The sequence below is a fragment of the Delphinus delphis genome, chromosome 1 (genome assembly GCF_949987515.2).
Source record: "Delphinus delphis chromosome 1, mDelDel1.2, whole genome shotgun sequence".
Classification (NCBI taxonomy): Eukaryota; Metazoa; Chordata; class Mammalia; order Artiodactyla; family Delphinidae; genus Delphinus; species Delphinus delphis.
In genome coordinates this window covers 128,202,878-128,218,766 of record NC_082683.1, presented here as the reverse complement: position 1 = coordinate 128,218,766, position 15,889 = coordinate 128,202,878, and the positions used below count along the sequence as shown (strand labels likewise).

General features: G+C 33.4%; 1 protein-coding gene across 4 annotated transcripts in view; it reads right to left on the bottom strand.

Moving 5' to 3' along the window:
- The window catches only part of SUCO (SUN domain containing ossification factor), a 76,203-nt gene that overhangs the window by 33,077 nt on the left and 27,237 nt on the right, over positions 1-15,889 (bottom strand). For 2 of the 4 annotated variants that reach the window (XM_069541491.1, XM_060034092.1), the window contains exons 7-11: positions 12,481-12,604; positions 11,584-11,720; positions 10,437-10,504; positions 3,146-3,253; positions 1,284-1,389 (exon numbers count right to left, since the gene is read on the bottom strand). In XM_069541491.1, coding sequence (XP_069397592.1) covers positions 1,284-1,389; positions 3,146-3,253; positions 10,437-10,504; positions 11,584-11,720; positions 12,481-12,604 — 543 coding nt within the window. The remainder of the gene's footprint in view (positions 1-1,283; positions 1,390-3,145; positions 3,254-10,436; positions 10,505-11,583; positions 11,721-12,480; positions 12,605-15,889) is intronic. The other 2 variants (XM_060034084.1, XM_069541492.1) reach the window with 1 other exon arrangement.

The following is a 15,889-nucleotide window of genomic DNA, read 5'->3' as shown; positions in this document are numbered from 1 at the left end:
AAGAAAAGATTAGAAAGAAAATTAGAGCTGCTGTCATTCCAAAAGATCTTATTATTAACACAGTTGTACTTTAAGGTATGGCTGTATTATTTTAAAGAAAAAAAGGAAGAAATAAGAGGAGTAAGAAATTCCCATATTTTGTCTAAATTCAATTCAAGAGTAATTAATTCTACTTTGGTAGATAATTCCACCTCTACATTGGGGCAGGAAGCAGCAGGAATTTATTTATTTATTTATTTTTTATTTTTATTAAGAGTATAGTTGACTTACAATGTTGCGTTAGTTTCTGCTGTACAGCAAAGTGTTATCAGTTATACATACATCCATTCTTTTTTAGATTCTTTTCCCATATCGGTCATTACAGAGTATTATATAAGAGTTCCCTATGCTATACAGTAGGTCCTTATTAGTTATCTATTTTATACATAGTAATGTATACGTGTCAATTCCAGTCTCCCAAGTTTTCCCTCCCCGCACCCTCCACTTTCTCCCCAGTAACCAAAAGTTTGTGTTTTGTTTCTGTTTTGTAAATAAGTTCATTTGTAGCATTTCTGTTTTGTAAATAAGTTCATCTGTACCATTTTCTTTTTTAGATTCCACATATAAGTGATATCATATGATATTTATCTTTCTCTGTCTGACTTATTTCACTCAGTGTGACAATCTGGAGGCCCATCCATGTTGCTACGAATGGCATTATTTCAGTCTTTTTTATGGCTGAGTAGTATTTCTTTGTATATATGTACTACAACTTCTTTATCCATTCCTCTGTTGATGGACATTTAGGTTGCAGCAGGAATTTAAATGGTTAAACCTTTATTTGAAATTGTTATTTAGACATAATATTTCACTTGAGTATACAAAAGGCAAAAAGCTATAATGATAAATAACTAGATATGAAAATGGAAATGATATTAGATTCTAACAATCAGAACTGCTTTAAAGACTGCAGTGACTAACTGACTTGGGTTTTAAAATATAAAGAAATATAATACTATAAAAATGACATTTTATATCAAGACTCCAAAAATATTACGAGTTATAATTTGGAATTTCATCAGAGCCACAGATATCAAAAAACTAGCCTAGGTTTCCAGTTATACAAAAGGGACTTTATTAGTATTTGTCCCATAAAATAATATATCAAGTAAGAATTGTTTTATTAAAAGGAATATTGCAGTAAATTTCCTCTTAATTTTTCTTATTTCTAAACAGGTGAGGTACAAAGTATGAATAACAGGTATGTTTCATTATAGAACATAGTTCTGCAAATATGAACATACCTTCACATATTTTGCATACATCTGTTCATCTAAAGGGAAACTCTGGACATTCCTCTCATCTCTACCATGGAAAGTACCCAGCTTAATCCATTTATTTGTGGGGTATCTAGAAAATATAACATATAAATATTCCTTTTTAGAAAATCATAAATCACATATTGAGAGGTTCCATCATATTTTCAAAAGAGATCCTATTGCATTATTTTTCCCCTCTCCAGGTAAACACACTCACTTAACATAGTTTAAATATGAGTTAAGCATCGAGTTGAATAAATACATTTTTCTCTTCCAGCTAAACTCTGACAGGTTCTTCCTTATGAGGAAAGATGGTCTTGAAAAATTACACCATTATCAAATAGAAGACAGAGGAAGACAAAAGTAGGACCAGGACTGCTTCTTGGGGTTTGGGAGGGCTTCCAAGTAAACTGGAGGTTTTAAAACAGAAAGTAGCCAAGAGATTGTTTTGGAAGAAAGAGGTACTATTCTTCATGTACCGATAAGTGTGTGATGACATGAAGTATAAGTACTGGTGGAAAGGGAAAAAGAAAAAATCCTTTCCTATATTTGAATTTCACAGCTCTTATATAGCTTTTCCCCCTTTAAACGGAAATCTAATGTAATAGTACAAAACTATTATTTTTACTACAGCATTTAAAGAATCCCTCAAAGTAACGAGTGTTCTCTCATCACATAAAAAAAACACTTAAGCTGTCAAAGCTGAATATTCATTTGACATATAAGAAAATTACAGCTTAGAGCAAAGGAAATCATTTGAGCAAGATTAGTAAAAGAAAAATGAAGGAGAGATTTTGAGAATTCATTTCAAAAACTGTATACTGGCAATGCTAAGTGTGGGGTGAGGGAAGAAACACCACGGAAAACCCTTAATGATCAATGATAAAAGAATGGTAGGGCTTCCCTGGTGGCGCAGTGGTTGAGAGTCCACCTGCCAATGCAGGGGACACCGGTTCGTGCCCCGGTCCGGGAAGATCCCACATGCAGCGCAGCGGCTGGGCCCGTGAGCCACAGCCGCTGGGCCTGCGCGTCTGGAGCCTGTGCTCCACAACAGTGAGAGGCCTGTGTATCGCAAAAGTAAAACCAAAACAAACAAACAAAAAAAACAGCTTCCTACATGGTATATTATGGGCACTCAAAAAGGATTTATGGAAGGAATAAACACCTCCACAGGGAGGAAAATATCAAGTATTCATTAAAAATGATGTGTTTAAAACACAAAAGGATATTCTCAAGATGTAAGCATTAAAAACTGACTTTTTTGGTAGAATAAATGTGTATAAAAGACTGGAAGGAATGTATTAAAATGCTAATACAGTTATCTATGGTTGACAGGATTGGGGTTCTCTACCAAATTCCTTACAACATATGTTTCTCTTATAATCACACATATATACCAAAGTTTTTAAAATATACTTTAACAAAAATATACCTCATGATATAAAATGCTCATGTATGTTTTTAATAACTTTTTAAAGAAATACCTGAAAGCAATAGGTCATCATATATTAAAAGTAAGGACTTTAAAGTCATACAGATCTACATTTGAATCTTGGTTGTCCAAGTCACAAGTCATGTGATCTAGGCAAGCTACTTAATCTCTCCTTGTCTGTTTCCTCATTTCATAAGGGAATAATATCAGAGGGCTGTTATAAGCACTACATAAGTTAATGAAAGTAAACTAACAAGTGCCTTTCCTACAATAGTATTACTACTGTTCTTACAAATTGATACAAGTTGATTAAAATAAAAAATAAAATAATTAAAGTTTTAAAATGTGACCTGTTCTTAAATTTTTATTCTGAAAATCCAATATAAACTCTGTAGAAACCAGCTTTAGAATTTACCTGTCACTGATGGAAACCAGAAAGTCTTTAGGAGTAGAAGAAAATAATTCATAATTTGCAATATCAAACTGTTTTACTTGAATTGGTTCACAGAGTTCAATAACAAACCTTTAAAAAGAACACAAGACAATTATTTAGATAAACCAACCAAAATAACATTTCATATTAAACATGACATTAACAGCTTACATAAACTAGACATGAAGTTACTCATGAAGTTACTCATTAAAAAAAATGTAAGGAAGGAAGAGTATAGCAACCTTGGTTATAAAAAAGGAACACCCTTAAGTATTTCCCAGCCATATCATTAGTGGGAAAAAAAGATACTGATTTTGTCCTATAATATTGTTTTAGAAGATTCTTTTCTAATGACAAACCTCATTCTTGGAGAAGGAATGACTTGACTAAGAACAGCTAGTACGAGTAACCTGACCACTCTAGAGGGCCGTTTGGCCATATTGTCTCAAAAGGTACCATAGCCTTTGATTCAGCAATATACTTTTAGAAATTTAATCTACGGATACACGTCTCCAAATGATCACCCTTGAATATACATCTTAATAAATATAACAAAGCACAGTTTATAAGAGCAGGGGGGGAAAGTCAACCTAAATGTTTAGCACAGAGCATTGATTAACAAATTATGGCCCCACCCAGACAATGAAATACCAAACAGCTATTAAAAATGGTACTAAAAACCATACATTCCATTTACATAAAAATCTAGAAAATATAAACTAATGTATAGTGATATAAAACAGATCTTTAATTGCTATGGGGTTAAGGCTGGGAGGGAAAAATTATAAAGGGGCATGAGGACTTTTGGGGGAGACAGACATGCTTGTTATCTTCATTGTGGTGATGGTTTCATAGATGTATAAATGTCAAAACTTATCAAATCGTACACTTTAACATTTCACAATTTATTTTACATGCAGTTGTTTATGCCAATTATTCCTCAATACAGCTGTTTTTAAAAATACAATAAACTAGTAAATAAAACAAAAAAGAAGCAGACTCACAGATATAGAGAACTAGTGGTTACCAGTGGGGAGAGGGAAAGGAGGAGGGGAAATAGGGGTAGGGAAGGGGGAAAAAAAGGGTTATTATGGGATTATATGAAATCATGTGTATGAAATTTTTGAAAAAAATGATACTTGAGATATATATATTTATGGACATGGAAAAGATGCCACAAAATATTGCTGTTTAGGAAAAAATTAAAAGTATCGTTCTACATGTGTAAAATAAAACTGCATAAAGCATGGCATTTAGGGAAAAGAAATACTCATGACATCTAGCACTCCAATACTTTAATAAACTAAGTATTATATCAAATGAGATTACATACACTGACAATTAAATGTTAAATAAATTAAAGGCATTGAAATTAACATATTGTGTTAATCCTGGAAAGCAACAGAACTGAGTTCCAGGAGATGGTAAAGACAGCCATGATTCAGAGAAAAGCTCATGAAAAAAAGGAAACTAACATTAGCTGAATGCTTACTCTGGGTCAGATACCATGGTAGATGATTCATATCCATCCTTTGATTTAATTCGTACAACCAAACTGCATAGGACACTATCTCCATTTTATAGAACCATTCAATAATCACTAATTGGTTACTTCACATTTTTCCCTTCTGCCTTTTTAGTAACAGAACCTGTCCCCCCCTCCAAAGATGTAGCCAAGCATACGGCCACCCATCAAAGACTTTTTCCCAGACTTGGCAATGTTTCTTAGTTATGAGTCATGGGATGTGAGCGGCGTGTCCAGTGCAACTTCCAGGTCAAGCCTTTAAAAAGAAGCTGCTACCTCTCCATTTGCTTTTTCCTACCTTGCAGGCTAGAATGAGGGTGTGGTAGGAAATCATCTCAGCAATGCAGGCAGAGACAACATCTCAGGGGTGGTAGAAAAACATGACAGAAGGTGTGTGGGTCCTTTCATTGTTCTCTGTTCCCTGCACCATCTACCAGCTTGAGGTTTTTATGTCAGAGAAAATTAAATACCTATCTTTTTTAAACCACAGTTATCTGGTCTCTGTTAAAGCAGCAGAATCAAGAGCCCTAACTAATAGTCATTTAGCCAATACATAGTAAAGCTAAAAGTCAAAACAAACATCTATCTGGCTCCAAAGCGTAAACATTGTCCATACCACCACAACACCCTGGGGAGAGGAAACTAAAGAAAATCAGACTCAAGACTTTGCTTTTTATTTACAATGGAGAAAAGAAATCTAAAAGAGCATTAAGAAGAAAAAGCAAATTCTCCTCTACCTCCTTTTTTTGCATACAATGTGTTCTCAATTTCTAAGAAAATAGAAGCTATATTACTAACAGTTAAAATAAACTTTTGGACAAATGTATTTCCAGGTGTAAAGAGTCAATTCACTGGGCAAATTTAACAATTCTAAAACTTGTATGAAACTAACAGACTCATAAAACATTAGTACATATGTAATTATTCCACATGAAAGTTGATTTTAAAATGCTTTCTTATCTTACTGCCTCACCTTTTCTATTTTCTTAGAGGCAGACAACACTGTAAATTAATAGAACTACATAAAAAGCTGACAAATCTAATTTCAACATACTTCCCTTTATTATTTATAGGTCAGGAATTTTAAAAGATCAGTAAAGTAGCAGATCTAAACATAATAGTTTGATAAAATACCATGTGTCAAAATTTAGATGATATGAACATACTACCCAAGGCAATCTACAAATTCAATGCAATCCAATGGCATTTTTCACAAAACTAGAACACATAACTTTAAAACGTATATAGAAACACAAAATACCCCAAATAGCCAAAACAATCTTGAGAAAGAACAGAGCTGGTAGAATCACATTCCCTGACTTCAGACTATACTGCAAAGCTACAAAGAAAAGATCTTTAAACAATAAGAGAATACCATAAACAGCTTTACTACAAAAACTTTCAAAATGGATTAAAGACAAATTCCTAGAAAAATGTAATTTACCAAAACTAACTCAAGAAGAAATAGAAAACCTATATAGTCTCATAATTATTTCTTTTAAAAATAATTTTTAAAACTTCCCATCTATTCACACAAGTATAAAACAGTACATGCACAAGCTTATTTATAATAACTGCCTGTCATGGCAAAAGATTATAAACAACCCAAATACCATCAACAGAAGACTAGTTAAATCTTGGTACAATCATACAATGGATTTTCATGCAGCTATCAAAAAAAAAATGAGAAAGTTTTATATGAGTGAAACAGAAACATGACCAGATATTTTTAAGTTAAAACTTAATTCAAGGTGAGATAGTATAATATGCTACTGTGAAAAATGAGAGATAAATTAAAATCTCTAACTTTTTGCATAAAGAAACTAAAAAGATACCTAAAAATTTAACACTGAATAGGAAGATAGATGACAGACTGGAAGTATATTTCTCACTGTAACTCCCCTACCTCTTTTAAATACCTTTTTGGGTTTGAGCCATGTGACTGTACTAAATATTTATTTTTGAAATCACATACTTAATTTAATTTAAAATTAACATCTTCCCAGAGGCCTGGAAGGTTTTACAGTTGAGTTCCAAACACTGAATCTTGAGAAAAATGAACAAAGCTGGAGATATCATGCTCCCTGACTTCAGATTATACTGCAAACCAACAGTAATCAAAACAGCATGGTACTGACACAAAAACAGACAACAGATCAATGGAACAGGATGGAGAGCCCAGAAATAAACCCATGTACTTATGGTCAATTAATCCATGACAATGAAGACAAGAATATACAATGGAGAAAAGACAGTCTCTTCAATAAGTGGTGCTGGAAAAACTGGACAGATAAATGTAAAAAAAATGAGATCAGAACATTTCCTCACACCACATACAAAAGTAAACTCAAAATGGATTAAAGACCTAAACGTAATAAGACCTGAAACCACAGACCTCCTAGAAAAGAACATAGGCAAAACACTCTGACATAAATCACAGCACTATTTTTTTGGATCTGTCTCCTAAGGCAAAAGAAATAAAAGCAAAAGTAAACTTAAAAGCTTTAGCACAGCAAAGGAAACCATCAACAAAACAAAAAGACAACCTATGGAATGGGAGAAAAAAGTTGCAAATGATGACTGATAAGGGGTTAATATCCAGAATTTATAAACAACTTATACAACTCAATATCAAAGAAAACAAAGAACCCAGTTTAACACATTATTTTATTTATTTATTTTTATTTTTTGGCTGTGTTGGGTCTTTGTTGCTGCAAGCGGGCTTTCTCTAGTTGTGGTGAGTGAGGGCTACTCCTCGTTGTGGTGTGCAGGCTTCTCATTGCGGTGGCTTCTCTTGTTGCAGAGCATGGGCTCTAGAGCTCAGGCTCAGTAGTTGTGGCGCACGGGCTCAGGTGCTCCGTGGCAGGTGGGATCTTCCCGGACCAGGGCTTGAACCCGTGTCCCCTGCATTGGCAGGTGGACTCTTAACCACTGTGCAACCAGGGAAGCCCAACACATTACTGACCGGGGGATTTTTGCAGAAACTAACGCCTGTGGCCATAATACGTCTCTGGTCAAAAATGTGTTAAAAATGGGCAGAAGACTTGAATAGACATTTTTCCAAGAATATATACAGATGGCCAACAGGCACATGAAAAATGATCAACATAGCTAATCATCAAAAAATGTAAATCAAAACCACGATGAGATATCACCTCACATATGTCAGAATGGCTACCACTGAAAAGTCTACAAATAACAAATGTTGGCAAGGATGTGGATAAAAGGGAACCCTAGTACACTGTTGGCGGGAAACCTAGTACACTGTAAATTGGTGTAGCCACTATGTAAAACAGTATGGAGGTTCTTCGAAACATTAAAAATAAAACTACCATAAGATCCAGCAATTCCACTGCTGGGCATAAAACTGAAGAAAATGAGAACATTAATTTGAAAAGATACAATACGTGCACCCCAATGTTCATAGCAGCATTATTTACAGGAAAAACTGGTGCATGAAAATATGTTCAATCTCATTAGTGATTAGGGATTGACACCTTTCTAGGATCTCAGCCTAATTTGTGAAACAATGTTATTTCTAGTAACAGCAACCTCACATAACAGGTGCTCAATAAACATAGAAAGAACAAAAGAAGGAACAAACAAATGAATGAACAAATGGACAAACTATCAAATGAACAAGAAGGCTCAAAATCCTAAAATGTCAATTATCCTGAAATTCATCTAGACATTTGATACAATGTCAATAAAAATGCCAGCATGATTCTTTTTTTAGAATTCAACAAGATGATTCTAAAATTTAAAAGAAAAAACAAAGGGACAAAAATAGTGAAGATACATCTGAAGATGAGGTATAAACTTATTCTACCAGATATTAGGATTTATAAAGCTATAATGAGACTGTGGTCTTAATATACCCTTAGGTGGGGCAACCCAGTCAAATCAGGTGAAATCAGTAAAGGTGTTCTGAGGTTTTTTAATTATACAATGAAAAGACGCATAAATAGATGAGCAAAAAGTAAAATATACAGTAAACACATATACACGAATACATGCTGTCTGCAAAAATGTTAAAATACAGGGCTTCCCTGGTGGCGCAGTGGTTGGGAGTCCACCTGCCGATGCAGGGGACATGGGTTCGTGCCCCGGTCCGGGAAGATCCCACATGCCGCGGAGCAGCTGGGCCCGTGAGCCATGACCGCTGAGCCTGTGCGTCCGGAGCCTGTGCTCCGCAACGGGAGAGGCCACAACAGTGAGAGGCCCGCGTACCGCAAAAAAAAAAAAACAAAAAAACGGGTAGCTATGATCACTTATTCTGTAAACCAGAATAAAACAAAATGATTGCTTCATATAACTTCATCCCAGCATGTCTTTGCTTAAAATACAAAATTTTAGAGCATAAAAACTGAGTTGTTACTGACTACAGGGGCTTTTACAAACAAAAACAAAAGCCAAAAAATAACATTTTGATTATGATCTCAGATAACTATTTCCTCAAATTCAGTTTCCAGACCAAATGGCATATGGGAAAATTAAGTTTTTTAATATTATCCCTTACTACCCTTAAATAGCTTGGTGTTAATTTTCAAACTGAACTTAAATATGTATATTAACAAAAGGAGTGAAAACCAAAAGTAGAAAAGAATAAGCATTATCTTTAAAGAGTTTCTCTTTAAATTAAAAAAATATATATATACATCATATATATTAGTTACTCAATTTGATGGTGGTGATTTACCTCAATTCTTTTTTAAAACAGCTGCTTTTGATCAATGAAATCAAGTAATCTAATAAAATTGTTGGTATATCAATTTATTTCCCACATAAATCGGTTCCTTTGCCTATATTCTTAGTTAATGGCAGAATCATAGATCCAAGCAGGGAAGCCAAAATCAAGGGAGACTAACAGATGCCTCTCTCTTCACATCCAATTACTAACCAAGAGCTGTCAATTTTATCTGCTATACAAATTTTTCAGATTCCCCTCTCTTCTTTATCCAAATTGCCAATGTCTTAAAGCCCTCATTTCTCACCTGAGCTATGACAACAGGTTCCTAACTGGTTTCCCTGCTTCCAACGGCATTATGCTGTAGGCCATCTTTTAAGGATAAGCCTTCCTAAAATGCCAGTGAGGTCATGTCATTTCCTTACTTAAAACAAACACTACGCTCCACGGTCTTTAAGATAAACTTCAGAAACTTTTAAGCTAGGTATGTGTAGCATGGAATGGCCTGGTTATTGCTAAACTGACTCTGCTGTCTCATCTTCCATGATTACTCTAATTGTACCTCTATTCTTGTAATCACTAAAATAACTTCTTCAGGTTGCTTCTACTTATAGTTGCCCAGAAATATGCTCCTTTTAGTGTTATCCCCTTATTCTTATAGTTCCTGAATACCTCTGCCTCCCTCATCTGTGACTTCCTATGAATTCAAGGAATTCATCCTTCAAGATTCAGCTCATGAACTACCTCTTCTAGCAAGCTCATCCTCTTCTGCAGTTATATATCATCTCTTTTCCTATAATACCTTTGCAGCAGTACTTTTTATACCATTTGAAAACTGTTGGACTAGATCTGTCAATTTTTTTGTGTGACATCGTCCTTAAAAGGAAAGACATTTTTGTCTTCAATTTTGTACCCCAGGACCTAAGGTAAGTACAGTACCAGCACCAACCAATCATAAATGCTTATTAAGTGACTATATGAACAAATCAATCTAATCCCAAAATAAAAGCTGAATATAATACATGTATAGAGTACACTTTATTAAATTTTATATTACTTACCAAATTTTAGTGCTGCAGGGATTCAACATATAAAGATCCATATTTTCTATAAGAATAGCAGATGTGCTCTATTTTTAGAAAGGGGGAAGGGAATAAATTACTTAAAGAAAAAGATTTATTTCAACTATCAAGCTTTCTAGGTTTTCTGTATTTTTAGATCTTAAAATACACCTAAGACTCTGAAACATTCACTTTGGGAAGAAAGCATAAAAGTAGCTAAAATTTATAAGTTTTGCCTATACTGTGCTAAGTTAGCCTTATAACAAGACATTTAAAATTAAATGTCTGTTACTATAGGGGAAAAATTATTTTTCTATTAGCTATTTCCATCTGTAAATTTCACACAGGTTTTAAGTTTAAAAACAGAGTGTATGTCCTTCAGTAGGTGAATGGATAAACTGTGGTACATCCAGACAATGGAATATTATTCAACACTAAAAAGAAATGAGGTATCAAGCCATGAAAAGACATGGATGAATCTAACATGCATACTAATAAGTGAAAGAAGCCAATCTGAAAAAGCTGCGTATGGTATGATTCCAGCTATATGACATTCTGGAAAAGATAACACTAGGGAGATAGTAAAAAGATCAGTGGTTCCCAAAAGTTGGGGGAAGGAAGCAGTGAATAGGTAGAGCACAGAGGATTTTTAGAGCAGTAAAAATACTCTGTATGATACTATAATGGTAGATACATGTCATTATACATTTGTCCAAAACCACAGAATGTTTAAGAGTGAACGCTAATGTAAACTATGGACTTCAGGTGATAACAATGTGTCAATATAAGTTCATTAACTGTAACAAATGTACCATTCTGGTGGGAGATGTTGATGATGGAGGAGGCTAACAGGCGTGGGGACAGGGGGTATATGAGAAATCTCTGTACTTTCCTCTCAATTTTGCTGTGAACCTCTAACTGCTCTAAAAAAATTGTCTTTAAAAAGAAAAAACAAAAATAGGGTGCAATGTATCAACCAATACACTAAGAATCCATGCAAGAAAATGTCTTTAAAAGCATAATCCTGCATTTATTAGTGGATTAGGAAAATAGCTCATGTTAAAATACAGTTCCCAGGAAACCACTGCTTACATTTAATAAAGTCACTAGTTTTCTATACGTACAGAAGAATTTTACACTTCAGTACCTTGGCTTCTGGGTTAGCTGCCAAAATTTTGGCACCACATTCTACTGAAGCATAATTATTTCGATTTTTCTGGACCTTTTTTGTGGCATGTAGACCTCCATTAGAAGATGGATGCATTGACTGACCTGCAGACAAACCTTATTATGAACATATATATATGATGATTATGATTGAAAATACCAAGAGCAAACAATCTCAAGAGCAACAGGCTGCCATCTAGAGAACAGGTTTTAATGCTTTAAATACTTCAAATACTTTAAATACTTAAAAAAATTCAAATACTTTAAATACTTAATAAAATTAATGTTTTAATTTTAAAAACCCACATGAAAATCAAAATGCTTCAGCTCAATAACTTTAAAATATCCCCAATAAACAAATTAACTACAAAAATCCACATTACTCGATTTATGCCTAGTACAATTCACAAAATGAAGCTTATCCATGAAAACCAAACTTTTTGCATATACATTTTATTCTATTAAGGACGAATGCTATCCTTCTATCTCTAATCCCAATCATAATAATTTTTAACTCTGAGATTTAATTTACAACAAAAGGAGAGTATAATAATTTAGTTCAATTCTGTTTACAGTTTAAAGCTTTATGACTCAGAACTTTCCATGCCTCAACTTTCCTCTTACAAACTGAGATGAAAAATCACTGCTCTGCCTACTTTATTTTAGCCTCATTTAATAATTTACAATAATGGATTTTAATCAGGATTAAGACATATGCACAGGTAAATTACATGTGGGTAATCAAAGGCATCTTGGTAAGTTTCACCTTTAAAAAGTTTTCAAAAATGTTACTTTGTTTTACCAATTAAAAAGAGAACTACATATTTAAACCAGTCCCTTTAAAAAAAAGAAAAAAAGAGTCACAGTGCTTCCTTACTTTTTTCTTTTTCTACTTCCATAACTTTCTTCTTCCATTCATCAAATGTTGGTATATCTTCTGGATCTTTGGGATTTGTTACAGATGCAGGGTCAATTTCTCCTGGTTTTGTATAATCAGAACTCTGACAGAAATGTCAAAAATAAACAGATTTCAGATTTCAAAAAATATAGAGAAAACAGATTAATAAATTATAATAGTAAATACAAATGTTTCTGTCAAATAAAAGTCCAATTTTATAATGAAGGATAGTATTTTGAAAACAAAAACAAAAAATGTAAAAAGAAAAGTTTTGGTTTAACTTAAAAGTTGAGTTTCCCTTCGAAGAATTAAAATCTTCTACCTAAGCACCACAGGATGAATCCCTTCACATGTTAGCAATATTAGCACAGGCTGTAAAAAAACCTATATAATATCGTAAGCCAAAAATTACCATACAAAAACTGTACAAATATTATAATTTTAATGCATCCATCTTAAAATCTACATTAATATATACAATAAAAGAAGCTAACTAACTTTAGATGTCATATATTGTTTCTACAAAATCCTTAACAAGAAGTACCATTTACATAACTAATAAAGACCTAGTGTATAGCAGAGGGAACTCTAAATACTCTGTAATGACCTATATGGGAAAATAATCTAAAAAAGAGTTGATGAAGCAACTGACAAAGGATTAATCTCCAAAATTTATACGCAGCTCATGCAGCTTAATAACAAAAAAACAAACAACCCAATCCAAAAATGGGCAGAAGACCGAAATAGACATTTCTCCAAAGAAGATATACAGACTGCCAACAAACACATGAAAGAATGCTCAACATCACTAATCATTAGAGAAATGCAAATCAAAACTACAATGAGATATCATCTCACACCAGTCAGAATGGCCATCATCAAAAAATCTAGAAACAATAAATGCTGGAGAGGGTGTGGAGAAAAGGGAACCCTCTTACACTGTTGGTGGGAATGTAAATTGATACAGCCACTGTGGAGAACAGTATGGAGGTTCCTTAAAAAACTGCAAATAGAACTACCATATGACCCAGCAATCCCACTACTGGGCATATACCCTGAGAAAACCATAATTCAAAAAGAGTCATGTACCAAAAATGTTCATTGCAGCTCTATTTACAATAGCCCAGAGATGGAAACAACCTAAATGTCCACCATCGGATGAATGGATAAAGAAGATGTGGCACATATATACAATGGAATATTACTCAGCTATAAAAAGAAACGAAATTGAGCTATTTGTAATGAGGTGGATAGACCTAGAGTCTGTCATACAGAGTGAAGTAAGTCAGAAAGAGAGAGACAAATACCGTATGCTAACACATATATATGGAATTTAAGAAAAAAAATGTCATGAAAAACCTAGGGGTGAAACAGGAATAAAAACACAGACTTACTAGAGAATGGACTTGAGGCTATGGGGAGGGGGAAGGGTAAACTGTGACAAAGCGAGAGAGAGGCATGGACATATATACACTACCAAACGTAAGGTAGATAGCTAGTGGGAAGCAGCCGCATAGCACAGGGAGATCAGCTCGGTGCTTTGTGACCGCCTGCAGGGGTGGGATAGGGAGGGTGGGAGGGAGGGAGACGCAAGAGGGAAGAGATATGGGAACATATGTATATATATAACTGATTCATTTTGTTGTGAAGCTGAAACTAACATACCATTGTAAAGCAATTATACTCCAATAAAGATGTTAAAATGAAAAAAATAGAAAAATAAAAGAGTTGATATATGTATAATTGATTCACTTTGCTATACAGCAGAAAGTAATACAACATTGTAAGTCAATTATCCTCCAATAAAAATTAAAATAAAAAGAAGTACCATTTATATAAAAATTTTACGGTGGATATGAAAACCTAAATGTGAAAAGCAAAGCTTAAAGAAAGTACAGAAAAACATCTTCATGATTCAGGCTATAAAAGGATTCAACAAGATGAAGAAAGAAATCATTTTAAAAAAGGCTGATACATTTGGATAGATTATAATTTAAAAATTAAATATATCAAAAGACCATAAACCACATGGTTCAAATAGCCAGAGACAGAAATAAATACCTGCAACACATTCAGCCAACAAACAATTATTACCAACTATAAAGACTGCCTACAAATCAATAATGGGGGAGAGTAAAGGAATAACAATAAACTAAGCAAAGAGAAAATACAAAATGTTCACTCTCAGTATAATCAGGGAATGCAAAGGAAAGCTAAAGATACTAAATAAATTATACTAATCTGAGGTTAAAGTGTGACAGCCTATTGAGCCATGGTACATCTATTAGACAGCTAAAGTGAGTTTCACATTTAGGAATATTAAATAAAGATATGCATACCCTATGACTCAATAATTCCACTCCTATGTATAAATATCAGTGAAAACACACATATGTGCCTAAGAAAATATGCATAAGGATACTTACTGCAGCACTATGGATAACATCAAAAAATTAGAAACAATCTAAATATCCATTAATTGAAGAATAAATTGTGGTAGAATTGAACAATGAATAGACAAAACTTAAAAACAATGTTGAGTAAAATGATACTTAAGACAAGAATGATACCATTTTACATTGTTTCAAAATATGCCAAATAATAGTATGTATAGTTTGTAGCAATGCATATTTGGTAAAAGTTAAAAAACATGCTCTACCAATGTAAAAAACACCAAATTCAAGACAGTGGTTATATCTGAAGTGGAGAGAAGAAATGTAACTGGGAAGGGCATAAAATTCAATCTGTAATTTTTTTCTTAATTGGAAGAATGTATGCAATGATGTTCATTCCATTTTTAAATTACTTCTGTACTCCTAAAACAACACATAATGTACTTATTAACAGTACCTTGAGAAGTGTACAAAACATCTGTTTAGACAGCGTACTTTGGTAAATAGCACAAATCTCATACAGTATATATTTGCTGTATTAGGGCACATTTTCGAGTACTAATACTAATTAGTGTATTAGTGTAATACATCAATACAAATACCTATTATCTCCCTTTAGGAAGACTTATTAGCAAATTGGTTCCTATACAACCTCCACGTTGGAGCGTTTTGCAGAACACACTAACTTATCAAATAAAGTATGTGGCTATTAAAAAAATACATAGCAGAAAATAAAATTAAAGAAGTAGCATTATACTAATTTAATTTAAAAATTAAATAACAAAAATCTAGTTTGAATGAGAAAATAAACAATTATTTATAAAAATTAATATGATTGAGATACTTAAGAGTAAAGCCCAAATACTAAAAGAAATACATAAGAACGTACACACACTCTGTGAGACTCAGGCAGAGCAATCACTATCGCCTCTTAGCAACAAATAAGAGAACTAAACAACACAATAAAATTACTTTGTAAAGCATTATAACAGGCA